Source organism: Rhipicephalus microplus, chromosome 2 (assembly GCF_043290135.1).
Source record: "Rhipicephalus microplus isolate Deutch F79 chromosome 2, USDA_Rmic, whole genome shotgun sequence".
Lineage (NCBI taxonomy): Eukaryota > Metazoa > Arthropoda > Arachnida > Ixodida > Ixodidae > Rhipicephalus > Rhipicephalus microplus.
The window spans coordinates 16,472,992-16,500,302 of NC_134701.1; the positions used below are offsets into that span (position 1 = coordinate 16,472,992).

Genomic DNA, 27,311 nt, shown 5'->3' on the forward strand with positions numbered 1-27,311 from the left:
TGTCGGAACGACAGGAAGGTGTCTGAACGATCGACTGAGAAAACACGCTAACAATGTTAGAAACAGGAAAGATGGTTTTCTTGCTCAGCACTGCACTGAGTGCAACTGTGTGCCTATTTTCAAGGACACAGCGACGCTGTACAAGCACTAAGATGAGCGCACCCGAGTCATTGTCGAGGCCGCGCAGATGGCATGTAAACAGGTGTCTTGCATTAGCAAGCCCTCCGTGTCTCTGTCCGAGAAGGAACTAAGGTTCCTCGAAGGTTTTGGTGCGTGCAAATAGTTATATTACCTTTACTTTTCTGTTTCGTTTCCTTATAAACTTTTCTTTGCCTTTTTCAGTGCTTTTGTGTTTTCCCTTACTCATGTTTCGCTCTTTGTGCCATATGGTTTTTTTCACATGGTTACTGTCTCCTCTATATATTTTCAGGCTCTGCGCAAACTCAGTTGGAAGTTAGCGCTCGTGTCCTTCTTGTCTCTGTGTCGTCATTTTGTTCTCGCGCTATAACTATCGTCATGCCATACCAATTTGCACAATTTTGCAGATGGTGTGACACATGGCAAATGAACATAAGCTTTACTAAAACAGCTGCTCTTTCTTTTGTAAACGCAGCTTCGTTTCATTGTTCGATTACTCCTTCAGTGGCTCCTCTCTGTCACGTGTGTCCGAATATAAGTACCTAGGCCTCATCTTCACACCCAATATGTCTTGGCCTAACATATTGCAATAATGCAATAAAGCTTTAAAGAAACGGGGTAACTAAATCGTACAATAAAAGATGCTCCACCCGAAACAAAGTTGCTAACGTATAAATCGCTCATCCGTCCCATCCTCGAATATGCCTGCCCCGTATGGAACCCTCATAAAAAATCGGACATCAGCACACTAGAATCCGTTCAGAAGAAAGCCATTCGTTTAATTTTCCGCCGTTACGACTGAAATTTCTCACCCTCCTCTCAATTTGCTACGCTAGGTCTGCAAACCCTGTCCGAGCGACGCGAGTTCGAATGCCTAAAGTTGATGCATATTCTTGTAATACCCAACGCTACGCATTACCTAACGAATATCTGTCTCCTGATAAACTGAAACCCACAAGGAATAGCCACAAACTCAACCTGACACCATTCCATCCACGTACTAACCTATTTAAATTCAGCTTTTTTCCGCACACTATGGATTTTCCACACACTTTTTTCCGCACACTATGGCATTCTCTGACAAAACTCGGTTCGCGAAACTTCTTTTTATTAGAAACGATTCCGAAATTTTCATGTCGTTCCTATCCGTTTTTCAAGGAAGTAAACCGCTGGTGCATCGTCTATATGAGGAGATGGTGGGTGCAGAAGCTTTTTGGCCGCTTTGTCAGATCTGAAGCGTACCGTTTGGTAAATGGGAAAGATTTGCCACGTTTGGATATTAATTCACCCGCAATCTGGAAGGCCTCTGTAGAGGTAGGGGCAGACACAGAGGCAGCAATGTCAAACTGGGAACCAGCTGAGAAAAGGGCATTTCGGTTGGGTGCTCGAAATTTCTACCTAAAGGCCACTGACTACCTGCTGTCAAGACTGCCATTTCAAAACATGACACTGCGGAGCCTGCAATGCCTCTCTCCAAATGCCAGGAAAAAAGAATCATCAGGGTCTGAGCTAAGGTGCCTGGCTATGAAGTTGCCTCAAGTGATACAGCCTGGTGAAATTTCGATGCTGATGGATGAGTACACTGTTTTCCAGCTAGATACACTTGAAAGTGCCAAGAACATTGATGAATATTGGCGAGCTGCCTATGACTTGAAGAAGTGTGATGGAACAACCAAGTACCCACTTCTTAGCAAACTTGTGAAGGCCTTGCTTAGCATCCCCCGCGGCAATGCTGATGTAGAAAGGGGCTTCAGCGAAAATCGCAGGTTACTGCAGGGCAGGGCTCGGCTGACACTAGAGAGCATCAATGGCATTCGCCATGTTGTGTCCTATGGTAAGCGCTTTACTCTGACCCCAGTAGCTTCACTGTTACACCTGAGGTTCTCAAGGTGGTGAGAAATTCAAAGAAGAGGTACTCTGAACGCCTTGCCTTGTAGAAAGAACAGTCAGCTAAGCGGCCACGTGAGGAGCCTGAAGCAGGCCCAAACAGTAAAGGTCAAGATCTTCAAAAGGAAGTGGAGACTGCTAAGAAGATGCTCACAAATGCTGAACTTCTGATTGCCCATGGTCTTAAAACAAAGGACTTTGCCGAAGTTGAGAGTGGAAATTCTCTTTTAGCTTCAGGGAAATCTCGACTTGAGATGGCCATTAAAAAAATGGCTGGAAGTAAAAAAAAAACTTGCCCGCAAATGAGATGGCCATTAAAAAAATGGCTGGAAGCAAAAAAAAAAACTTGCCCGCAAATGATCTTTCTGTGCACTTCTGATAATTTTTTTAATTGCTATTATCTTTTTTGTGCTTGTGACAGTTTTATTTTGTTTTTTCTTTTTACACTAGTTCATTGGAGCTCCGAAAAAGTTTATCGGTAATCATTTTGCATTTGTTTTTTTAATTCTGTGTATTCACATTGAGTAGCCATGTTTGTGAATGGTACCCCTGATTGGTATACCAGTGTACTGTGTGTTGTACGTCGGTGCTTTTGTAGTTGATCATTAGCCATGCTGCTATGCGGGAGTCATCTTATTTTCTGAAAAGCTTATTCCAGTTGTTGAGGCTCATGTTATTTTTCACTCCAGAAAAATTTGCTGTGATATTTAATGTGCCATTTCTGTGATCTTTGGTGTACAAGTATGCAGAAACTTCTGTTGTAATCATTTTGTCTTTAGTCAGTTTCTTAATGATGCTATCTATCTATATCGTGTTCACTGAGCTGTTTCTGTGATATTTATGTACAAGCTCATCTGCAATGTTTCCTAGTCACTTGTAATAAAGTGCTATGACTCAGTGTTTCTTTATCATCATTTTTTTGTTTACTAATTGCAGTTAGGTTAGATGAGGGTAATAATCATAATTCTGGGTTCTTTTAATTTTTTATTGTGCTTGAAATTCATGCAGAACATTGCTTTTTTATTGGCTGTCTATTATGAATACAGTGCGTGTCTTTGAGATTACTTCAATTACCACCTGCTCCAAAAGCTAGTTTTGCTGCTCCAAAACGCAATTTTGCCTGCTCCAAAAGCTGCTCCAAAGTGGCCTAAGCCGGTAGCATCACTGCAAAAGGCATAGCATATTTATTACATACTCTAAAGGGACATTGTGGATTATTCTCCTCGTGTTCTATAACACAAACCTGAAATAATACTATTATGAACACTATGGCAGGGAATGCGGAAGTGCGTGGCAAATAGCCTTGAACACTCTGTTGCATGGTTCATGGCAGCAGCTGATAGAAACACTGGAAAGAATGTAAAATCAAAGACTTCGTTCGTTGATAAATGGGTTTTCTAGACGAATAGACCTGGAGAGATCAAGCAGTGAGTCTCAACGCTGCCATTAATTCCAGTGAAAAAGCACAAAGATCCTTGTGCCACGCTTCATCCCTCGTTTTTCTGTTTTGTAGCGTGTGCTACGTTCTCTGTTTTTAACCGAGCATCATGGTTCCTAAGTCTTGCCACTGCCGCCTTGCTAGTGCTGATACGAAACAGCAGATGATTGTATCACTAGCTGCTTGTGAATTTAATGTGATAATGAAACATAGTGCGGCGACAACCATTCCTATCCACTCGTGTTCTTTCTCATACTGCTCACAATAATACACTGGTGCTCTTGCTAGCTGCCTCCATCGAAATGTAGGCAGCATCACAAGAATCAAAACTTTCCTCATGCTTAGCAGCACAACACTTGGCCTGCTAAGCTACCCAGACACCCATGTTACAATGATGAGTACTGTTGTCAAAAAGTCTGACACAGCAAACAATTATTCTAGGTTGTCATTAATGAGTCACTGAACATTTCAGCACTACTTAGGTGTTTGGTTATGTACTGCGCTATTTCCATCATGCTCGTAATCGGTATCACCCCTTTTCCAACCACACTTCTTGCCAAAAGCAATAAAAAAATACTGATTTATTTTATTTCCATATTTGATTCCATGTGTCTTCATACAACAAGCAAATTTTTTCGTCAATGTGCAGAGCATTAATTACACTTCATTGCACCACAGAAATTGCTTTAAGGTTTCCAGCCATCAGTGCAAAAGATGTCGATTTAAAATTTTAAGAATAATGTGCAGGGACAAGCGAGCCAGTTAATAAAACCTGTGGGGGTTTGTTTACATCTACCAGCAGCAACTAGAATTTAAAGAATAATGTGTAGGGAAAAGCGAGCCAGGGAATAATGCCTGTGGGGGTTTGTTTGCATCTACCAGCATCCACTGCTGGTAGACATTAAAAAGCTGTGATAATTTTATACAATATATTTAGAAAAAAAAAAAAAAGGCTATTCTGTCTAGTTAGAGCCACTCTCTCAGCAGAAGTTGAATTCGTCATTTCACAACGCTCAGGCAAGCATGCGTTTTGTTATTCCTCTTTTTCTAAACAGAGCTGCAGCTATTTTTATTTTGCAGTTGCCATATTTCATTCCTATCTTTATCAAAATGCACGCGTTGAGCATATTTTTGTTGCACGCTTTGAGCGTATTCCCAGTTACCTGTGTGGTTCAAGTACATCTTTTGGTGACGGGCAACTACTAAGTGGCTTAATTTGCGTGAGCTGACAGGTATATACACTACTTGTAGGAGTGTTTTAATTTGAATTTTGGGTACCTTCATTTTTGATATGTGGACGTCAGTTTGAACTTGACGATAAGCATGCGTATGATTTTTGTGTTTAGACTATAACATTTCGCACATTAAAGAATCATAAGTTCTCAGTTCTTGCAGGTACGTAATTGTGCGGGTTTATAGTACAGGCATTGGTGAGAGCAGATGACTAGTGAGCAAGTATTTGGTGAGGACTGTGAAGTTGATTTTAATGTTTTACATGTGTTTGTATTCTGGTAGAAAGCTATGGGTGTGTAAGAATTCAATCAGGTCATTCAATAGCTGGACTACTATTATTTTGAACTGAATCAGGTGTGTTCGGATGATCACAGTCATAAAGAGCCCGATCTAGACAGTCATTTATTGGAAATTTTGTACTTTTATTAAGTACTGTTTGGAGATAATGCAGCAGCCAAACTCGTAAAATATAAATGAAGCCTTTGTTGGACAAATGTGAGCCCCGTAAACTAACTTATCATCTGGGACATTATGCACAAAAGCCATAGTACGTTTATAATGCACTGTAAAGGTATATTGTGGAATATTCTCCTTGTGCTCTTTGACATTAACCTAAACATTAACCCAAAATAAGTACTATAGTGAGCACTATGGCAGGGAACGCGGAAGTGCGTGGCAAATAGCCTCGAACGCACTGTTGCGTGGTTCACGGCAGCAGCTGATGGAAACACTGAAAAAGGTGTAAAATACGAAGACTTCGTTCGTAGATGAATTGGGTTTTGGCACGAATATGCCTGGAGAGATCGAGCAGTGCGTCTCAACGCTACCATTTATTCCAATGAAAAAGCGGCAAGATCCTTGTGCCATGCGCCATCTTAGTTTTTCTGTTCTTCTAGCATGCGCTATGTTCTCTGTTTTTAACAAAGGGCACCATGGTCCTACGAAGCGTTGCTGCGTGTGAATGTGATAATTAAGCATAGTGCAACGACAGCCATTTCTCTGTTCATACACTCGTGTTCTCTCACACTACTCACAATAGTACACTGGTGCTCTTGCTCTCTGCCCCCATTGAAATGCAGCCACCATCACCAGTTATCAAACCCGTTTCCTCATGCTTAGCAGCACAATACTCTGCCTGCTAAGCTACCATGACACCAACATTACAGTGATGAGTACAATTGTCAAGAGTTGGATATAGCAAAAAATTATTCTAGGTTTTCATTATTGAGTCACTGCACATTCCAGGACTACTTAGGTGATTGGTTATGTACCGTGCTAGTATTACCATGCTTGTAATTGGTATCGCCCCTTTTCCAACTACACTTTTTGCCCGAAGGGATACAAAAATACTCATTTTTTTCTATCTGATCTCACATGTATTTATACAAGCAAAATGTTTTTTGTGAATATACAGAAGATTAATTTCACTGCAGCACAAAAAGTGCCACAACGGCTCCAGCCTTCAGTGCAGAACATGTCCAGCTGAAATTTTAAATAATAATGCGCAGGGACAAGTGAGCCAGTTAATAAAGCCTGGGGGGGGGGGGGGGGGGTGTTTACATCTACCAGCATCCATTGCTAGTAATGCTTAAAGCAATGATAATCTTAATCATGAAATGTAGAAGAAATAAAACGCTGTTCTGTGCAGTTGGAGCCGCACTCTTAGCAGAAGTGAAACTCGTCATTGCACAAAGCTCTGGCAAACATGCATGTTCTTTTTCTAAACAGAGCTGTAGCTATTTTGAATTTGCAGTTGCCAGAATCCAGTCCTATCTCTATCAAAATGCATGCTTTGAGCATATTTTAAGATAATTTAGTGCACTGCTTGTTCAAACCACGAAATAACGGGGATAATTTATTGAGAGTATCTTAAATGTGGCGTCCTAAGCACTTCTTTCATTGTGAATGAGGCCTACTTGCTTTTCGTAGAAGAGGTATAAGTGTGTCGATGAGCTCAGCTCGTCATTGTTAAGGTGAGCATTAAAATGATGGACATTTTTTAAGAATGTTGCTTTACATGAAGGTGTGGCTTGCTACGAGGGTAAAAGTGCAACAGTAAGGTTTTAGCGAAACACAATAACAGTAAGAACAAAGAATAAATACATGTGTTACTACCTCTCTGAAAAAAAATTGCCCAAGTGCTGCAAGCAATGTGAAACTGTGAATGCATGCAATCATATGAATTAGGAAAGCAGGTGAGAAGTGACGCCCCATAGTCCGTCAGCACACACGGTAAGGTTTAAGCTGCAATACATAGAAGACTTCAAGTCATGTGTAGTGCCACTACAATTGCATCATGTCATGAGGCTGAATTTCATAGCTCATTGCACCAAATTGTTGGAGTAAATTAGCGACCTAAAGTATCACTGCAGAAGCTTCTCAGTAAGCTCATGTCGGTGTTCCTGCACTCACATAGTGCGCTGTTAATCGCTGCTAAGTTCACTTGTGATCAAATTTCTCAACATTCATTGTTCTGAAGACAGATTTTCATCACAGTCCTTTCTGTATTACAGGATGAAAGTAAATTTGATTGAATTTGCTTCATGCCCACTCCCACTTGAGAGTACTTGCTCACATTCATACTCGTGTCTACTTACTCACTTTCAACGCACTCATACTGACTCACGTCTTTCAAATGAGTAACTGAGCATACTGACCAGTTAGTATACCAAGCTATGCTCTGAGAAAACAAGTTCTAATTTAGACAACAGCTTCAGCAGCCTGAAGTGCCAATATGATGCATAGCCATGTATTTTTTTTTTGTGAGACTCATTTTGAAATTGCAGTGCAATTAAAATAGGTCGATAACTTCATGCTCCGGGGCTTGTCTCTTTCTACTACATTTGTTAACTAAAGAAAAAAGCGATAGCTTTTGTTGCTGTTTGCCACGTTAAACCAAAAAACCCAGCTGACCAAGGTTTAGCCAAATTTGTAATGCTTTCATGCTGTGAATCAATAGAAAAACTGCTGATTGAAGTTGTGCAAGCCACATGTCACTGATATTTTGTTTACCCTGAACTATCTGGAGTTAATGCCATGGCAGAATATTAATGTATTTTGTGAGCATCCACTAACGTAATCAACAATGTATCTGTGCGTATTTTGTGTTTGTTACCATTTCGATGCTACTTGTTTTTTTTTTTGTTTTTTGAAAACGGTCAAGTAACGTTACCATATAGATGCTACTTTTTTTTTTTTTTTTCAAAATGGTCAAGTAACGTTCAGACCATTTATTATGGTACACAAGCAATGTGTTTGGATTTGTAAGGCTGAGATTGTAGGCACTGTTACACTTCGTGCAGTCCATATGTTATTGTTGCTGGAACCCTTTTTCTGCAATACCCTCAGGCGAAATGCAGGCAACGAATTAAGGAATAAGTTAGTAAATACTAGTGCGTCAGCAATGTGGCCTCATAACATGCACTATATTGTATTTCTACTAATTCAATGAAGTACTTGCAGATAGTTGTCCTAGTTTGGCTGACAAAGCAGGATTGAGTGAACCTAAGGGGGGAGGGGGGAGAAAGTAAGTGAGGTGTAGCCAATGGGAACTGATGTCCAAAATGGATTCAGCAGGAGACTCAGTGAAACACCCCAATGGCCCTCCGCCTTAATGTGACTATGTTACTCTTCAATGCCTTGGGTATGATAAAATAGAAACACACACAAGCCACCTAATCTAGGAGCAAGAATCTATGTGGACCTCATCCCATGTCACGTGAACTCGTACGTTTACACGAAATAGCAACAAGCCTGAACAGTTGGCCTGGGCAGAAGCCAGTAGGATTCCAACACCTTCTTAACTGATACAGTTAGTGAGACAATAACTCCAACTACTTTTACACGCAGTGTCTGGCAAGAGTTGTCTTGCGATCATTTAACAAGAGACCCAGCATATGGCCATGGGAGACGTGGCTTTGCAATCTGTAATTGCAAACCAATTGGCAACCGTTAAGCTGGCTAAACTCAAAGTACGCTGTGTACTTTTCGTTATGTTAAGTATATTGTCACGTGCGTCCTGCGAGAAAGACGAAGGCGACAGTGCATACGCGATCTGCGTGCTTTTATGTAGACTGCAACAACAAGAAAGACGAGGAACTCACTGGCGCGCGGTAAATAAAAAGACCGACCTGATGCTGCTTTCTCAGCTTCTTAAAATACGACCTCTGTCTTCACGTCGTGACAATATGAAATGTGTGCCTGCCCACTGGTCTGTGTATGAGTTGTAATATTGGACAACATGCAATTATGTCCCCTCACATTCCCAGTTTGGTAGGATGAGGAATCCAGCACAAGTAAAGGAAAAAAAAAATTGGCGAATTGAGAAAAATGTGAAAAACTGGAATAGATCGATATATATAGAAGTGCTGGGTATTTTAGCACAAATGTCACAAAGCTGCAATTCATAAACAAATAAAACTTGCAAGCGAAAGTCTACTTTAGCAGAAAACTGCTATGTTAGCCTTTAGATAAAGTGTCACAAGGTGGGGGGGGGGGGGGGGGGGAGAGGTTTGGACGTCGTGCGGAGGCGCGCACATGAGGCTTGGCCGCAGTAGGTTGCCGAGCTCTGGTTTGTCGTCCTGTCACATCGTGCCGGTGCTGCGCACTTCATTAGAGCGGCCCGCGGCGCGAATTGAGATTTGTGTCTGTCTGTCTCGACCTATATGTCTGTAACCTCGCGATTGATGGCTGATCGTCGTCAGCGTGCCTACTTGAATAATCTGGTTTGGAACGTCGTGTTCCAACAAGCTGAAGCGCGGGCACGTTCAAGCACGGCGATGTCACGCTGAACGCACCTAGTGCAGATGGGCTGATCGCATCGGCAGCTCAAGCGAATATCAACAATCACGCAGGTTAAGGCCCCTCTGTAGAGTTTCTAGCGTCCACGACCGCAACTATGCAACTCATGCCGCTGCAAAACAGAACGTAACAGTGCACGTACTTCGTTTAAATTGAACCCGCAAGGGCAAAAGTGCGCGTTCTGTGTCGTCTGCTGATGGTAGTCACCATCGAACACCTCTGTTTCGCCAAACGATTGCCAGCACTTCGCGAACATCGCGTCGGCTAATCAACATGCTCATGCATTCCGCTCGTGCGGCCCCACCGTGAACAGCCTTGGTCTCCAGACCGGCTAAAAACCGGAACGGTCCTGAAAAACCGAGCGGAACCGGGCGTGCGACCGTACCGTGTTTAAGCTCTTTCTTCCCTTGTTTGCAGGCCGAAGCATATTCCGCATTGCATCCAGGTGCAAAGCAGTGACTCTGCTGTTTACTCATCATTGTTGCATGGTCACATTGGCCGTATTGATCCCAAACAAGTCCAAATAGGCAAAGCGCAGACGTTGCGGCTTGCGAGCACACGAGCAATCGACCAAAAGTGTCTCGCTAGCTGCTGGCAAGCGCTCTCGACCGATCACAGTGGCGACTTGCGTGCCGCTCCACGGCGGAATGAAATAACAGCACGCCTCCTTTCAAGGTGCGGCCGGGACGAAGCTGACACTTCTAGCCACCATAGCACGGCGCTTCAGCGAGCATGGGAATGATGGGTAGTACACACATTTGTCTAATTTTTGTACTTCTGGCCTGCTTTTGGCTCCATGCGTGTTCGTGTGGCTTGGAGCTGTTTTCTCACGAAACAAATATTAGCAAGTGTTCAGCGGTTGCGCTTCATCACATTTAGATTTACCTTTCCAAATCGGGTCACGAAGTTCAAAAGGGTTGAATCTTTCTTTCACAGCAAAACCGAAACACAGCAATGAACGAAGCCAGAAGTACAATTCGCCACCCGCAAGCACGAAGACTGGGTAAATGTGGGCACTACCCATCATTCCCATGGTCGCTGGCTGGATGGATGGATGTGGCTGTACCCTTTAGATCGTGCGGTGGCTAACACCACCTAGCCGTAATACTTAGCGAACTAACCATTACATTTAACTCTTTTTTTTCCTTTAAATAATGACGCTGAGGATTCGTACTTCGCAGTGAAGGGTTTAATTTTCGCTCGTGCCTTGACTTTAGCCACCAATCAGATAACCTCCTTCTAGTTAAGTCCACCCGCTTAAAGTCTATTTTGCCCTCGCTGTCCCTAAACCCCAGTGCTTTGAAAAACTCTGCGCCATCATCCTGAAATATAGGGTGAAGCCCTTTACAGAACATTATCAAGTGTTCGGCAGTTTCTTCTTTCTCTCCACACGCACTGCATACTGTGTCTACCCCTTCGTATTTGGCCCGATATGTCTTGGTTCGCAATACTCCTGTCCTGGCCTCAAACAGTAGAAAACTACCCCGAGTATTATCATAGATCCTTTCCTTGGCAATTTCCTGCTTGAAAGTTCGATAGATCTCTAGTGTGGACTTCTTAATCATATCAATTCTCCACATGTCAGTCTCCGTTTCCTTCACTTTCTTCTTAACCGATAGTTCTTTTTGGTTTGGCCACCTGCTGTTTTCTAAGTATTTACCAGTCAATTTCCTGGTTCGCTTCCTCCATTTTGTATCGACATTCTTCATGTACAAGAAGCTGAAAACCTTCCTAGCCCAACGCTCCTCCCCCATTTCTCTCAATCGCTTCTGAAATTTTATCTTGCTGCGAGCTTCCCTGCCCTCAAATGATGTCCATCCCATATCACCTTGCACTCCCTGATTTGGTGTATTCCCGTGAGCTCCTAAAGCAAGCATACCTATTCCACGTTGCTTAATTTCTAATCTTGCTTGAACTTCTGCTTAATTTCTAATCTTGCTTGAACTTCTGATCTCATGCACAAGACCGCATTGCCGAACATCAGCCCAGGAACCATGACCCCTTTTCATATTTCTCTCACATCATCATACCTATTGTAATTCCACAGTGTTCTATTTTTCATCACTGCTGCATTCCTGTTACCTTTAGTCGTCACGTATATTTCGTGTTCCCTGAGGTACTCAGTACCATGGCTTATCCATATGCCCAGATCTTTGTATTTATCTGTTATCTCTAGCGTGACTTCCTGTATTCTAAGCTCACTACCTTCGTTATCATTAAAAATCATGACTGCTGATTTTTCATTACTGAATCTAAAATCTAACCTATCTCCCTCATTAACGCAGATGTCCATCAATCTGTGCAAATCTTCCTTGTTGTCGGCCATTAGCACTATATCTTCTGCGTACATTAATGCTGGTAGTGCCTGATCAATGAGTTTTTCTTGTTTGACTAAAGAGAGGTTGAAGCCAAGTCCACTTCCCTCTAATTTGGCCTCTAATCCTTGTAGGTACATCATGAATAACAAGGGTGACAGTGGACACCCCTGCCTAAATCCCAGTTTCACCTCTGTGGGCTTGCATACCTGTTTTTCCCACTTTATAACTACCTTGGTACTTTTATCGATTTCCTTTAAAAGATTAGTGACTCCATCTTCCACACCCAGTGTGTCTAGTATTCCCCACAAGTCCTCTTGAACCACGCTATCGTACGCTCCCTTGATATCCAAAAATGCTAGCCACAGGGGCCTGAGTTCCTTTTCTGCTATTTCGATGCACTGCGTCAGTGAGAACAGATTGTCTTCCAACCTCCTGTGTTTTCGAAATTCATTCTGCAGTTCCCCCGGCACCCCCTCATCCTCTATCCATGCCTGCAGTCTTTCCTCTATAATCTGCATCGCCAGCCTGTAGACCACTGATGTCGCTGTTATAGGACGGTAGTTGTTTGTCATCTTTGTCCCCCTTTTCTTTATAAATCATGCTCATCCTGTTAAGTTTCCATCCATCAGGGACTTCACCATCGATAATAGTTCTGCTCACTGCTTCTCTCAAAGCCTGTTTAGACTTTGGATCCAATGTCTTTATCAGCATAATTGGAATGCCATCTGGGCCTGTTGATATACGACTTGGAACCCTCTTCTCAGCCCTTTCCCACTCTCGTTGTGAAAATGGAGCCATTGTGCTACTTGATCCATCCCTGTCTATTGTAGTGCATAAGGCACTTCTTTGTTGAAATTTTTCTGTCACCCTTGTTCTTATATATTCAATAGCTTCGTCCCCTTCTAGCCTAGCACCTTGAGCTGTAGTTATAAGCCTCTGCTCTAGATTTGTTTCATTTCTTAGGGAGTTTAGATGGTTCCAAAATTTCGCAGCTGCCTTTCTATCTTTTTCATGTACTTCTGCCAGCCACTGAGCTCCCTTCCTTCTAATCTTTTCATTGATCAGAAGGGATGCATCCCTTCTACAGCTTAGAAAGGTTGCCCATTTTCTTTCAACATCATCTGTCGGTTCACCCCGTTGCTTAGCATGTCTGTGTTCCCTAGAGGCTTCCTGACGTTTTGCTATGGCTCTCTCAACTTCCTCATCCAACCAACTTTCGGGTTTGTGTTTTCTTTTCCGGGGTGACTTCTCACGTGCCTTAGCAAGCTCTAGCCCAAACAGTCGAATTAGATTTGTGTACGTCCACACAGTTTCATTATCCTCAGGGATTACTTTCTCAATTTGTTTAGTAGCAATTTCTATTTTCCTTTCTGAATGAAAATTTTCCTGTAGTTGCTCATCTTGTCTCCTTCCCACTTTCGCTGCTCTTCCAAAACTTAGCTTGATACGATTGTGATCACTACCCAGACTTCTGGAGCCATCTTCATGTATGTGCATTCCCCTGAGCTTATCATACATCCTATGTGACATCGGTTATTAATCTATCGTTCACTGCAGCCTTCCTGCCTCCCATGTTATTTGCCCTTCACACTTCTCAATACTGTTGCAAATGATCAAATCATGCCTTTCACACATATGATCATTTTGCTTGTTCAGTCAGTATACCCATCTATATCTTCTATGTGCGCATTCATATCTCCTAGTATAATTATCTCGCACTCTCCTCCTAATTCCTCAATGTCCTTTGATATACACTTCACCATTGCCTGGTTTTCCTCTCTGGCCTTTGCTCCCGTCCACAAGTACACCAAACCGAGGAGTGTCATTTGCCCAGCCGCTTTCTCTTTTAGCCATAAATGTTCCATGCATCCCTGCTTGACTCTTTGCCAACCCACGCTCTTATGTATAAATGCACCAATTCCACCCCCCTTTTTGCTGCCTTCTGTTCTATTGCAATATTCCCATACGTAGTCCGGATTGCAGGGTGGTTGCTCCATGTCCCGAAGATGTGTCTCCACAACCCCATATACCATCAGCTCCTCCTGCCTCAAGTGCTCTTCAATCTCTTACCACTTTAACCTATTCCTGCCACCCTGCATGTTAATATAGCCTATGTCTGACTTAACTCGGCTCTTGTGCTTACGTCGATTTCTTCTCCCACGGACTTCGTGTGGCTTGAATATTTGTGCCCCTTTAGGTCCGTCTTTGGCTACATTGTTGGCCTTAGGGCTCTGGGTCCCCCTAAAAAAGCTGTGGCTTGGTGACCCATTCTTTTACCGACCCTTCTGCCCGTCGCACCACTGTAGTGAATGCTATCCTGTGCAAAGGGGCGAGCGCCGGGCTCGTACACGTCTTGGTTAACTTCCATTACGCTGTATCCGAGTTGCCGGCTCAAACCCTTGATCACACAATTGGCCTCCACCACCCTCCTTTCAATCCCACGAGGCTGCCCCCAGACCTCTGGGACTGTGCATATGGTCACATGCACACTCCCAGAAGTTTCTCGGAGCTTACGCATCCCATACTCTAACTTTCTTTGAAGGTTCTGATCCTTGCCCTTCAACACATCATTGAGCCCAGCATGTTTCGCCCTCCATGCTGTTTTCTACAACCTCCTGAGCTTTGGCCAGTGCATCCACCATGCTCTTTCCTGACTGTGTCGCCACCCTGACTCTCCCATCTTCCTTCACTGTCGTGAAGACGCCATCCCTAACCCTGGCCACGTTAGAGTCCCCAACACTAGGACCCTTCTATGCTCCAATCGCTGGCTTCCTGTTTGTGATGACGCCCCTGTTTGCTTCACCTGTTTCTCTCTCTGCCGTCTGTCCCGTGTTTCTGCCCTGCGTCACCGAGCTGTATGTTCTCGGAGCCTTCGGGCTGTGGCCAGACACTGCGGCTCCCTGACCTCCCGTCTCGCCTGTTCCTTCCTGCCTGTCGCCTTCTCCGCTACCCACGCCTTCCGTCTCACACCGCTCGGGGCTGGGGCAAAGCGGCATTAGCTCCTTTACCCGCTGCTCTAGCTCGGTCCGCCCTTCCCGTTCTTTTCGAAGGTCGCCTTTCATTTGCTCTAATAGGCTGGCGGTAGCCTCCTCTCGCTCACGTGACGCTCCGAGCTGTTTTTGGAGTTCTATCCTCTGCTCCCGTTCCACCCTAAGCTCCCCCTGAAGCCCCTTGATGCTAGCCTCCATGCGCTGCTCAGCCGCCTTCAATCCTAGCCTCCTTAGCCATCACCCGCCCGACCATCGGACCGAGTGCCCGACAGGCCTGCGTTCAACCATAATCCCGCTATCCAGCCGCCTCCGTTAACTCTCGTACCTCAACAACTGTTTGAAGCTGCCGCCTACACCGCACACGTGTTCAATTTCGCTAGTAGCCTTTCACTAGGTCCCCTTCGTGTTCGGCTCTAGCTCTTTAACAACTAACCGGGCGCCCCGACCTTCTTCAAAACAGCCGCCTAGCCAGTTCACGTGGTCAACGCCACTACAACGTTGCCCGTGTCCCACACCTGCAATACTCGTGACGCTAATTATTGATTAGAAGAGAAAAAATTAATAATGGTTACATAAACACAAAGAAATGAAGAGAAACTTATCTCTCGTTGCGCGCTGCTTCTGCACCAACCAACCTTGCACGACCTTGAATCAGCCGAACAGGCGGAGCGCGCGAAAACATGTCCGCACAGCTCAGAAGTAGGATGGATGGATGTGGCTGTACCCTTTAGATCGGGCGGCGGCTAACGCCACCTAGCCGTAATACTTAGTGAACTAACCATTAGATTTATCTTTTTTTTTTCTTTAAATAGTGAGGTTGAGGATTCGTACTTTGCAGTGAAGGGTTCAATTTTCACTCGTGCCTTGACTTTAGCCACCATTCAGATAACCTCCTTCTGGTTAAGTCTACCCGCTTAAGGTCTATTTTGCCCTCCCTGTCCCTTAACCCCAGTGCTTTGAAAAACTCTGCGCCATCATCCTGAACTATAGGGACGATCGCAGCGACAGAGTCCCCTCTGCTGGGCATGCGCTCTCCTCTCATTCCTTCCCCGTGATCGACGTAAACAAATCAGTAACATATGTTTTCGCGTTTGGTGCATGGTTCATATTTATTTACTTTCAATATTACTGAAATAAACTTGTAACAATGTTTCGTGTGGTAACATGGGCAAACATTCCCGTTTTCTTTTCCTTGAACTCCTCAGCCCTCCGATAGGTGGCGCCACCATACCCGCTGGGGAACGTAAACCGCGTAAATGCTATCCCGCTAAGGCGTTGTGCGTAACAAACGTTTGCTGCACGGTAACGCCATCCCCTTAACCTCCGCTATCACGCTAGCGGTAAACTAATATACTTTAGAGCATATTCTTTTCTTGAGTACTTTCGAGATTGCGGCCGATCACGCAACTTTTGTGAGTCTCAGTGCGTCGTCGCCCGTGCTTTCTGTTGACATGTACTTGCAAGTTTACTCCACGTGAGCTCACTGTCATTAATTGCCATGAAAAGCGATACCGCGGTGAAGTCTACTTCGTGTCTCGCGAGCTGCACTGTCGTGGTAATGCCAGCACCCTTGCGGTCGTGCATAGAGGGAAGCTTTTTTTTTTTTTTTTTTCTCCTCTTGATGGAATCTGTGCTAACTCTGTGCTTCGCTCTGGGTCGGCGCAGCTACTATGCTGCGCTTGTGCCAGCGGACTGCTACGCGGCTGCGGCTGCTCACGAGCGTAAAGTGTGCAAAGTTCAAGGAAATCGTTGCGACCGGACGACGATTGCGTCGCAGCAGTCTGTCGCTCTCACACCGTCCTGTTTGGATTTTGTACACGCGTTCACAACTCGAAGGAATGCATTTCCAGTTTGGCCTATGTGAACGCGTGTTCATAGGCATACACGCGTTCGCAACTGATAGCAATAAAATTAAAATATATACACACTCGTAAAATGTCAGTAAAATGCACACTGGACCATCGATATGTTTCTCCTATTCACATTTTGCGTGTTATAATTTTGTAAACGCGTTATCGATGCGAGCGAGCAGAACCGAAAGCAACCGCAAAGCTATTGTACTACTTGCGGAGCAACACGGACAGTAAATTTTTGAACAGCGTAGGCAAAGCTTTGCGCACGCGTCCGCTGCGCATACGTCATAAACCTAACCGCCGTTAGCGTTTGCGGTCCACCCGCAGAAAATCCAAAATATAGGGCGGGTTACAAAACTCCTTTACGGTGATCTCTAGGAGATCGCGGGCTGCGGGAGACAAACGCTATTGGAAAACTCGCCAATTGACGGAAGCGCCGCCGCCTTAGAAGCCTTTCGCTCCCAGATCGGTGGAGCCCTTTACCGGTTCTTGTTGGTGACGGACAAAATTGAATGCCGTTTGCAAGCGTTGCGGGTGCCATATGAGTTTAAAATAGCGTTTGCCCTGCTACAAACCGCAACGCACGATCGCAGCGACACCGTAGCCTCGAAACCAGCGCTTGCGGGCCACATGCGGGCTGAGATCGCCGCACGCAATTTCGGATTTCCTGCGTGCGGTCCGCGAACGCGAATGCCGACTCGCGTTACGACGCATGCGCAGTAGCAGTGACCGCACCGCAACGGCTCGCGGTATGCTATTATAAAACTCCCTATTTTACGGATAGCGTGCGCAAAGCACAGGCTTTCGTGCAAGGTTGCCTCAATCCTTACACAACCGATTTTGGTTGTCACAGGACTCGGTACAGTCGCTTGCATGGTCGAGTGATACGCGACTTAGTCATCATGTGACAATTGTATGGGACGCGTCTGTAGGCTGAATTGGTAATCAACAACTAACTTGCGTTCCTTCCTGCTTGTAACTCGTCGACCCTGTGACCTGTTTCCCGTAGAGGTGGTGATGCGGGCTAGTCCGTTAATACCCATTTTGTTTGGGCAAGAAAAAAATAAAGCGCGGACGCAGGAGGGGGCACGGTAGTTGTTTCTCGTGAATTTCTCTCCGAGGCTCCTCGTGATTTTAAAGAAGCGCAGCTAGGTGAGAGTAGCTTGCTGCATTCTTGTGGACGAGTGCCGCCGCTTGCATGTGCGAGCTTGTTATCGCTGCGCAGCGTCGCAGCCCATGGTAGCGCCCGCCGCCTCTGTAGAGGATTCCCCGTGACGGCTCTAGAGGTGGTGGATGGTAATCGTGAGCCGCCGCTTTGTTCCTCGCAGCCACCGGCGGGACGATGAAGAGCGGCCGTCGTCGTCATCTCATCACCGGCGGCGCAGTCGTCGCAGCCGCCGGGAGCACCGCGGCGGACCGGCGCACCACTGCTCGCGGGTGAGTGCTTTCGGGGAGAGCGGCTATTTCGGGCCCGGGGTCCGAGCGCCAGTTGTGGGGGGCTTTTGCGTCGTTGGGCAAATGGTGGTAGGACGCACCTCCTCCGGCGCCGCTGGTGCTGCGGGCATGTCGGCTGCCGCTCAGGTGAGGGCCTGCCGCCCGCCGAACCGGTCGCGCTGTGGGGCTGGGGACACCGCGTGGGAGGGCTCTGCCCGGGGCTGCTGGCGAGGCTGGCGCGTAGTCGCCGCACCTCGGCCGAAGAGGAGCTAGTGGATGTAAATGTTTCGCATGCTGAATTGGGGGGGGGGGGGGAGCACACAATTTAGTGTCTGTGTGTGTGTGTGTTTGACGGGGCTGACGGAAGGCCCCCTGGTGCCTCCTCTCTGTTGTTGTCTTCTTCATGCGCGTGACTTGCGCCCCCCTCCTTCCTGACCGATGGGTGATGACCGGCGGCGACGATATGCGGTCCCGGTTGGCTGTTGCTGCTGCTGGTGGTGCTGTTGCTGGCGTGATGGTGGTGGCGGATGCAGTCGCCGGTGCGGAGGCCCCCGAGCGTGGAGGACGATGAAGAGGGCCATCTGGTGTACCGGCCGGGAGACGTGCTACAGGACAGATGTATTGGTCCTCCCTTATCTTATCATGGGGGCCACTCCTACTAGGGGGGGCAGGGGGGCGGGGATTACATCAAACTTGAAGATCTCGAGTTGGTGGACACTGACCGGGGCCCCCCGTGGGCTTTTTCCCATGCCTCTTGCAGACAAAATCATCACCACTCTAGGCGAGGGCACCTTTGGAAAAGTGGTCAAGGTGACTGACTTACACACGTGAGTAGTCTTGTTCATTAATTTTTTTATAGTAAGGTGGCCTCTGTGTACATTGTGCTTAAAGGCCCTATTATTTTCGGCATAATTGTGCGTTCTGTGGTGCAGCCACTAGTAGCACTCAGCTTGCATGCATTGGAGGCCAAGCCAGCGTTGTTTTTGACCTGTTGGCTGAGGGCAGTAGGTGGGCTAAAAATGGCACACCTCTTCAGTCTTGGTGGTTGAGCTCTGGCAGCACAGGCATCTCTTGGCAGGAGGCTGTCACTAACCGCGTGACGTTTGTAAAGGTGTAAGGGGATTGCTCCAAAAAAAGATGGGATGGCTTTTTTGACACACGCGTATCTATTTGCACTGCATCACATCAGTGTGTTGTCGATTCAAATATTTCACCAACCTGTTAAACGCTAGAGAGTCTTTTCATTTTGTTATGTTCTTTGCCATTTTGTTAGTTTTTTTTTCAATATGAAGTGAATGTGCGAGGGTGTACAGAAGGCAGTCTCATAGGAAAGTGCATATAACATTTCTATGCTTGGTCATCTGCAGTGCAAGCAGAGACTGAGCCACAGTCAGTGCCGCAGTTTGCTATTCTGTTAACGTAGTACTGAAAATCACTACGGAGCCTTGTTAGTACCAAAAATTGTGACCTGTCTCGTGCTTTTTTCTTTGTCCCCTTCTTCATTTCCGCTTTTTTCCTGAACACATACACCTATGGGCCAGGGTGGGATGCAATACCTCTGATGGGCGAACAGTGGTGGGAAATCTGCGCCAACTCGAAATTACTGCGCCAAAAGATGGTTTTGGAAGCGAAAGTAGTGTTGACAGCACACATCGTGAGCAGATATTACATGATGGTTGCCATCTTGTACATGTGTGCTGCTGCATTTGCGTACAGTTGCGCTGCTGCAAAAGCACGAAATCGGCCGACCAGTTACTCCGGCTTTCGCGCGATTACGGCGGTTTTTTCTGATAACTATTGGCAAAGAACAAAGGCGATGTGGCGACTACCAAAAGGCACTCCAGCATGGTCGTTAGCAGAATTCTCTCTTGGGGCCGGTGCAAACTAGTGTTGAATTATGGCTGGGGGAGGAGGAGAGCACTGGTGCAACTTAGGTGAGGAAAAGTTCTGTTGTGGCTGGACGGAAGCAAGTGCCCTGCACCCCGCTGCTGATGCCAATGCGCGCCAGTATGACCGACTGCTGACGAAATGCATACATGTGTGGCGAAGCGCTACTGCACGCTTTTATAGCTGCCAACTACCTAAGAGCGTTGACGCGGCGATCGCCGCCTTCTCTGTTGTTGTGTGGGACTTTGGTCAGGATGCACTGCTTTGCAGAAGCGAAAGCAGCTCATTCTTGTGGAACTGAGTTTTGTAGGCACTGAGACAGCAAGCGTAGCACACGCTTTCATGAGGCAGCAGCCCAAACGCGCCTTCATCTGCAGCAAGGACTGCTAGGGCATCGCTTGCAGAAAGCCGATTGTTTTCTCACCGCATGTGTACACGGTCAGAAGTGGAGTGGGCGCAAGTGGCTCGGCCTGGTGTGTACGCCAAGTAGGCGAAGCGCTGCACACAACGAGCCAGTAGACGATCGGCTCTGTGCGACCGTACTGCGTCTCAAAAACACTGTGTTTGTGCTAAGCAACAGATTGTGGTACTCATCTTTAGCGGAAAGTCTCTTATGTGCGCTTGGTCACCAGGTCAGTCGCTGTATTGGCTGCGTATCCCAGACCTCGCAGTAGTTTCGAAATGCTCTCCATGGGACGATCGTGCAAGAATGCCTGTAATTTTTGAACATTGGTAAAAAGAAAGAAATAGGTTCACGGTGGGCAGTTTAGGTAATATTTGCCGTGGCACTATATTTATTCCTACTTTAGTGGTGATGGCGCACGTAAGAAATTCAAATTGGTGCTTTGTCATAGATGTGTGCGATGGGTAGGAGGCACTAAAGTCAGCCCCATACATTGACATGATAAGGGAGGAGGGTGCTGCTACGAACCCCCTCTCCAAAAGGGAACCCTGCGCACGCCTGCCTATGTACCTGGTGGTTGATGCATACTACATTTAGTGCGTAGTTAGCCGTGTTCCCATCAGGTTCTTGGTATGTTTGTACGTATTGATGAAATTTTTACTGTAACAAGCTTTGAATGTGCCTGCGGGGTCATGTGTGTGAGTGTGTGTGCGCACTGCTATGAACTTCGTGCTGCAGCTAGCTTGTTGGTTCAATATCCTCTACTATTCTGTCGTCGCTTCTGTACATATATCAGAAAGAAAAAACTTCAGTCGAAGCTTTTCCCGATGCGAGGACAGCAGTTCCCACCCAAGCTAAATATTCATTTGAGTGCAGCTCTCCCCTCTCTTGTACCGTCCCAAGATGAACCTGGCTGCTCGATTTTGAATTTTTTCATTTTCATCAATACTCTGACCTGCGAAAGATCCGGTCCTGCACAAGCATAGTCTAGTGTAGGTCGAACACATGTTAAGGGGAGACGCGTCTTTGGGATTGCGAAAAATGACAAATAAATCGATTTTTTTGAACATCAAGTTTTCAGTTTCTGGAACCCCTTTTCTATCTGATTCCAAAATATCTACACTGAAAACCGCGCAGAAGTGCTTCGGAAAATTCATTTCAGCCACCTAGGTAGTGAAACTTTTTCTGGAAATCGCGAGAAAACAGCGATTTTCGAAAAATAGCTTCGCGATGGCGGGGCCGTGGGTGGGCTTCTTGGGCTCATCGAAAGAGCATTTCTCCGTGTTTGACTTTCCTGCCTCAGTTGGCTTCTCCCTTTAAAAACAATCACACAAAAAGCAAATGTTTGAAGGTCATTTTGAGCCCTTGATTGGCTCTGGCCGCCATGTTGCCTCAGCTCGCCTCGTCATTGGCCCGATGCTCGCGCTGGAAGATTGTCGTATGCGACTTGTGCGTCGCGAGGACATGGCTCTCGAAAATCGCTACTTCGTGACGTGCTCATGGCTCTATGATCACTTGGATATAATTACGCTTTAGTTATGAGCAGTAAGCGGATGCGCGATCAGGTTACTACGAGCGCAGCACGTCATCAAAGTCCTCTTTAGCGAGACAGCCGGCAGGAACGACGCTGTAAGCGGCGGCACGGTGAGATTACTACGAGTGACCGCTGTGGGGTCTCGGCGAGGCGAACGTGCGCCTCGCCAAGCCACGCTCTTGGAGTGAACGGACACAGTTGACGCGGTCGGTACAAAGCACCCAACATACATACATTTATTAACTAATTTCGACGACGATATCGTCCGCTGAATGATACATCAATTTTGATTACCCGCTACCATACAAACAACATAATGCAGTGACACACTAAACACACAATAACATGATAAACACACACAACACACTAATGCATACCCAAGGGGGCGTCGCCAACGCCTGACTTTCCACGTGGGACCCCGGTGCGAAGCCCGCGGTGCCGAGCACCGGGGGCCCACGCTACAGACAACCGTTCGCGGCAGCCGCCACGCGCAGAAGAGGCTCGCTCAACTCTCGGCCACCACCAAGGCCCGCCTTCCGCCAGGGGCCACCGCCGGCGCTACCACTCTACCAACAGTGGTACTCAAAGCGAACACAACGCCATCTATCGCCCGGCGGTGGTCACCACCAAAATAAAGCCTTGGGGCAAGATACGTGCGCCACGCGGCGCAGACAACTTTACAGGGGGGGGGGGGGGGGGGTCAGCACCCCCACATTCCCCCAACCTTACATCAAATCATATCCCGAAATCAAAAATTAGCTACACAAGCTTTAACAAAAAAATGATATCGCACGACCATAATGTCCTTGCACCACGACACCGCCGCTGGTAGACACTGCTGCACTGTCCGGCTAGACTTCACTTCAGTACCGGCCCCGCAACAGCAACGTTGCTGTCGGCGCGACGATCCGTCGCTAGCGCCGACACGTCTTCCAGTTGCGACCAACACTCGCGAGGGCGCCGGACTGCAGGCAGTTGCGCAGGTCCCAGGCATCTCCATCGCCCGACCTCACGACCGCATTCCTGGCCAGCGACGCTGACGATGTGCAGGACAGCCGGCCGTGGATGACATCCCTCCCGCCGAATACATCAATAACAACAAAAAAACTTGAAAGAAAACAATCGAGCAGGCCCTTAAGAACGGAGCTTCGAGCTTTTCGTCCACGTGGTACGTTGGTCAGTACTGCTAGCTAATACATCAGTGGCGGCCGAAACGCCCATCAAAATAAAACAAAAATCACTTTTCCTAGTTCGTGCTCACAAGAAAAAAAAAAGTGAGGGAAGCAGAGTGCGACACCTTACCGCCACGATCCACCTAGTTGTGCCACGTGCGACAGGCGGCTGCGCAGAGCCTTAGGCCTAATGAGTCGCTCGGCAACAACCGGCATCCAACCAGCACCCAGCCTAGGCGCAGAAGAGGCAACCGCGAGGAGACGTCCACTCTGTGAGGTGGCCCTATCGCTCGCCGCACACAGCAGCTTACCGAGCAATCGGCGTCCACCGCCCCGGGGCGGTGTCACGACGCCTCGGCGTCGAGCCGCAATACCAGACAGCAACGTTACCCGGCTCCCTGAGCCCAAAGATATAGAAGAAGCTATTTACAGAAAATCGGACCACCCACAAGGCTTCCGTACTCACTCGCTTCGGGCCTGGCCTACAAACCACGTGCTCTAGGCCTTGCTCATCCCAGGATGCGGACCGCATGGCTCTCGTCCTAATTCAACAACATTTTTGAAAACTAACAACAACAAAAAATAACAACACTTGCGAGAAAAAAAAATAGAAAGTCAACCTGCCGACAAATTCAAACACGTAACAAAACCAATCTCCTCGCTCTCAACAAAGCACACCACCGACGCTAGCAAAGAAGTCCCCCCTAGGCCTACTCTACTCCGGCTCTAACAAAATCCCTGTATTGAACCACAAAAACTGTCGTCCGATACTCCAAGAGCCCCACGTTGGGCGCCAGTGTGGAGTTTCGGCGAGGCGAACGTGTGCCTCGCCACGCCACGCTCTTGGAGTGAACGGACACAGTTGACGCGGTCGGTACAAAGCACCCAACATACATACATTTATTAACTAATTTCGGCGACGATATCGTCCGCCGAATGATACATCAATTTTGATTACCTGCTACCATACAAACTACATAACGCAGTGACACACTAAGCACACGATAACATGATAAACACACACAACACACTAACACATACCCAAGGCGGCGTCGCCAATGCCTGACTTTCCACGTGGGACCCCGGCGCGAAGCCCGCGGTGCCGAGCACCGGGGTCCCACGCTACAGACAACCGTTCGCGGCAGCCGCCACGCGCAGAAGAGGCTTGCTCAACTCTCGGCCACCACCAAGGCCCGCCTTCCGCCAGGGGCCACCGCCGGCGCTACCACTCTACCAACAGTGGTACTCAAAGTGAACACAACGCCATCTATCGCCCGGCGGTGGTCCAAAACCAAAAACACTATCAGTTAAGAAGAAGGTGAAGGAAATGGAGACTCCGCACTAAAGATCTATCGAATTTTTAAGCAGGAAATTTCCAAGGAAAGGATCTATGATAATACTCCGGGTAGTTCTCTACTGTTTGAGGCCAGGACAGGAATATTGTGAACCAAGACATATTGGGCCAAAAACAAAGGGGTAGACACGGTATGCAGTGCATGTGGAGAGGAGGAGGGAACTGCCGAACACTTGATAATGTTCTGTAAAAGGCTTCACTCTATAGTTCGGGATGGTGGTGCAGAGTTTTTCAAACCAATGGGGTTTAGAGACAGGGAGGGCAAAATAGACTTTAAGCGGGTAGAATTAAGTAGAAGGAGGTTATCTGATTGGTGGCTAAAGTAGGGGCACGAGTGAAAATTAAACCATTCACTGCAAAGTACCAGTCCTATACTTCAATATTTAAAGGGGGAAAAAAACGATAAATGTAGTTGGTGGTTCACTAAGTATTACGGCTAGGGGGCGTTAGCCGCCGCCCGATCTACAGGGTACAGCCACATGAATTCATCCATCCAGCGCGGCTCGTCATTGGAGTCGTCTTCAGCTCTAACTCCGCTGACAGCGAGGCTGCGCGCAGGAATGACGCGCTAGCGCACTCTTGCAACCGTGCTTCTTCGCAAGGAATGAAGCACATCACTCCCCTGCTCCTCTAAACCACGTATGGGCATTTTACGCATTGGCAGCGGACCACACAGTGAAGCTCGTCACCCCCCTCCCTTCACTGCCAATGATTGTTCGGAACAGCGGCTAGCATTTTTGTGCGTCGTCACTCAAAAATGCGATGCCAAGCGCAGTGCGGGCCGTTTTTTTGTCACCGTAGTTACAAATTTCGCGCATCGTCACCGAATGCCGGCGGCAAGTGCATTATGCGCCGGCTGCCCTGTCCACCCGGCCGCGCACTCTCACGGTCATATGGAGTGCTGTCAATAAGCTTTTGTGATGCGATTTAGACGTGCTTGGAGCCATGCCTGATATCGCCACAAACGTCTATAAATGTTCCGAGGCAATGAAAGCCTCGTAGATTAGAGTTTATACGACCAGCTGTATGATGATGCGTTTCACTTCTTGAGTGGCAAAAGAGCATGTATGAATCAGGGGCACGAATTTTTATATGCCCGTTTTGCGTCATTAATTATACTGCTAAAAATTCCTGTGCCACCATTCTTCTGCCCACAACTTCGTTATTTGGAAAGAAGGCATAGGGCGTCATGGTCTGATCCATTTTTCGGATGCAATAAACTTTTCTACAAATAAAGAAATGTTTGGTGATTATGTGTAATCAAGTATTTAATTATGCTAATTACAACTTCATCGGAAGAAATATGTGTAATCGTTTCAGTATATGGTCTTATTCAATTACAGTCTTTTCTGTCATGCCTATCACACCACTCCTTCATGCAAAAAATTTTGTTTAAAATCCATACTTGTTCTTTGTAAATCATGAAAAGGAGGTTATGGGAAAAAAAAAAGGCAACCAAGGCACACTGGTCAGAGACCAGATGCCTGAGAAGTGAAATATCACAAGAAAACCCTGAGATCACAATTTTTAGGTGTCAGACGTAAAGAAAAGAAACGCAGTTTTCTCAATACTTTTTTTTTTAACATTATGCTCAGCCCCTCCACGAGAATCAATGAAGAAATAATTTGTCTCTCGTAAAGTATTTGTGGTATCGCTTCAAAATTTTTACGGAAGCACTGTGAGGTCATTCTTAGTGTCTGTGCCAATTTTCATCAATATCTAACGAAAAACAAGAAAGTTCATTTAAAAAAAAACCTGTGGAAAACTTCGACAGGCTTTTTCTCAATGGTGTTTTTTTGCCTACCTGCTGAGATTGCGCAGCCATTTTCTTAGTAACCGTTTGGCCTATCTTGACTGTTTTTTTGCCATATTCCTTGGACTTCAATGTATGTCGTGACACACTTTTTTTCTTAGTTTGACTCTTTGCAATTTTACGATGTGACTAGTTGTTAACCCCTAGAGTTTGCCTAGTGTGAAGGTTGCAAAAAGAATCGCAATACGATAATTTTGTGTAGCAAAAAAATTAAAGCAGGCATGTCATGACACTCAGCGTGCATTCAGCTGTACAGCAAATATTCTTTTGGCCTTCTAGTGCATTTTTTTAAGCTTTCCAGGCACTGTGCAAAGTGCTAAGGACTGCAAATAGTACAATTTTTTCAAAATAAAAAGTTCTGAAGATACTTCTCTGAAACATTTGTGGAAGCATTAGGAAGACATGCTGAATATTTGTGCCAATTTTCATCAACATCTACCAAGTTTTGAGAAAAGAGATTTTCCAAAGCCACATCCCCTCCTTAAATAGGCCGTCTTTTTCATGTTCAGTTCTGAAGTTTTTAAATTGTGTTGATTAATGTTTAGTGCCCTTCCAGCTTTACAAAAACATCATTCACATGTGTACTCCATGATCAGTTGGATGAAAAGACTACACTTAGGTATTTATATCCGACCGCTCTTTTCACTCATTTATTGTTTAAAATATACTCAGTATATAATGATTTCTGCTTGCTTGTAAGAGAAACGTGTGCACACTTTTCATTATTTATGTTCATTTTCCACATAGAGTACCAATCCTCAACTTGTCCCAAATCAGTTTGCAGTTGGGTAAGATCACAGTCACTCTTTACTTGTCTATACACAATAAAATAGTCTGAAAACAGTCTAGTATGTGATGGAATATCTACTGAAATGTTGTTTATGTATAACTAAATATGAAAGGGGCCCCAATGCAGAACGTTGTGGAACATTTTCCACATAGAGTACCAATCCTCAACTTTTCCCAAATCAGCTTGCAGTTGGGTAAGATCACAGTCAGTCTTTACTTGTCTATACACAATAAAATAGTCTGTAAACAGTCTAGTATGTGATGGAAT

General features: G+C 46.2%; 1 protein-coding gene across 4 annotated transcripts in view; it reads left to right on the forward strand.

The window, feature by feature from the left end:
* The window catches only part of Doa (CDC like kinase darkener of apricot), a 129,902-nt gene that overhangs the window by 51,204 nt on the left and 51,387 nt on the right, over window positions 1-27,311 (forward strand). For 2 of the 4 annotated variants that reach the window (XM_037420312.2, XM_075886250.1), the window contains exons 3-5: window positions 17,986-18,094; window positions 18,625-18,709; window positions 18,852-18,918. In XM_037420312.2, coding sequence (XP_037276209.1) covers window positions 17,986-18,094; window positions 18,625-18,709; window positions 18,852-18,918 — 261 coding nt within the window. Of the gene's footprint in view, window positions 1-17,985; window positions 18,239-18,624; window positions 18,710-18,851; window positions 18,919-27,311 lie in introns of all 4 variants that reach the window. The other 2 variants (XM_037420310.2, XM_037420311.2) reach the window with 1 other exon arrangement.